Genomic DNA, 1,483 nt, shown 5'->3' with positions numbered 1-1,483 from the left:
CTCCCTGATTCTTTCCAAGTTATTCTGTTTTATTTTCCTGACAAACATGCAGGCTGGAGAGAGATGTAGTTTTTATTTGTATTGCTATTATGGATAAAGATACTGTACGTTTTTCATGTATTGTTTTTACCACCTTCACTGCCTTCTTTGAAAATGTTTCTGCAGGTCAATTCATTATCGACTGAATTCATTATTTGATCTTTGTTATGTTTAATTTTTGAGTCCTTGCATATGTTAACATCTGTTCCCTGTTGAATAAATAGCAGGCAAAGGCAGAGACCCTTTCTCATTCTCCTAACTGCCTCTGCCCTCTGTTCACTGTTTCTTTTTCTTTTTTTTTTTAAGGCTTGTTTTATTTTCATGACTGATCCACCTGAGGCCACAGGCAGCCCACTATGTACAGACTCGAGGGAAGCTCTATTTCTTGGTCTCTTCCTCCTTGGACAGAGTCTTGATGATCTCCTCCTTCTTGGCCTGGAGGCGCTCCTCCCGTCGCTTTATTGCTTCCTTGGTCTTAGACCTGCGAGCCTCAGCCTGGTCAGCCAGGAGCTTCTTGCGGGCCTTGTCTGCCTTCAGTTTGTGGATGTGCTCCATGAGAATCCGCTTGTTTTTTAAGACAATCCCTTTGACCTTCAGGTAAAGGCTGTGATACGTATGGCGGTCAATCTTCTTGGATTCACGGTATCTCTTGAGGAGGCGGCGCAGGATCCGCATTCTTCTCATCCAGGTCACCTTCTCGGGCATTCGGGCATTGGCAGTACCCTTCAGCTTTCCTATGCCCATATGCCTGCCCTTCCGTCGAGCCAAAGTGTTTTTCCTGCATCGAGCCCGGGAATGCACAGTCACAGGCTTCCGGATGATCAGCCCATCTTTGATCAGCTTCCGTATCTGCTGACGGGAGTTGGCATTGGGGATTTCATTGGTCTGGTTGGGGTCCAACCAGACCTTCTTTTTACCACAGCGCAGGACACTGGAGGCAAGCCTCTTCTGTAGCCTGAGCATACTCATGGCTGCGGACGCAGCAGCGAAAGGAAAGCTGTTCACTGTTTCTTATACTCCCATTTGGAGATTCTTAATATGATTTTCTAGCTACTATAATGCATATTATATCGGTAAATTATCATTGTGCTGTTTAGGCTCCCTGAGAAACTGGTTCTAACATGGAGATACTATCTATGCCCACTTCAGACTAGAGCATGCTTCTTTCAAGTGTCCCCCAAGGTCATAGGATGGACTGATGCCCTAACTTGGTGAGAGCCAGGAAAAACAACAGCGGTGGCCTGAGAATTAAAATATGTCACCTCAGAGAACAGTTAGAAAGAGTACCATTTCTGATAGATGTTACTATTATTGATCTTACCAGATAAAAGCTTCAGTAAAAGGCAAACTAGAAGTTCAGCCTGGGAAGTCGCCCATACAGAGAATTCTCATTCAGGAACTGCAACTGACTGCTTCAACTTCCCCAGCTAGTTTCTGCTGGGTG

General features: G+C 45.1%; 1 protein-coding gene across 1 annotated transcript; it reads right to left on the bottom strand.

The window, feature by feature from the left end:
- Positions 1 to 321: 321 nt before the first annotated feature.
- LOC142853798 (large ribosomal subunit protein eL19-like) lies at positions 322 to 1,037 on the bottom strand. Its single transcript, XM_075978963.1, has one exon. It carries the CDS (start codon positions 1,006 to 1,008, stop codon positions 418 to 420), a length of 591 nt encoding a protein of 196 aa, XP_075835078.1. The 5' UTR covers positions 1,009 to 1,037; the 3' UTR covers positions 322 to 417.
- Positions 1,038 to 1,483: the final 446 nt, after the last annotated feature.

Source organism: Microtus pennsylvanicus, chromosome 7 (genome assembly GCF_037038515.1).
Source record: "Microtus pennsylvanicus isolate mMicPen1 chromosome 7, mMicPen1.hap1, whole genome shotgun sequence".
In the NCBI taxonomy this organism is placed as follows: domain Eukaryota; kingdom Metazoa; phylum Chordata; class Mammalia; order Rodentia; family Cricetidae; genus Microtus; species Microtus pennsylvanicus.
Note: the sequence above shows the minus strand (reverse complement) of the source record. Positions and strands in the feature narration are given on the sequence as shown.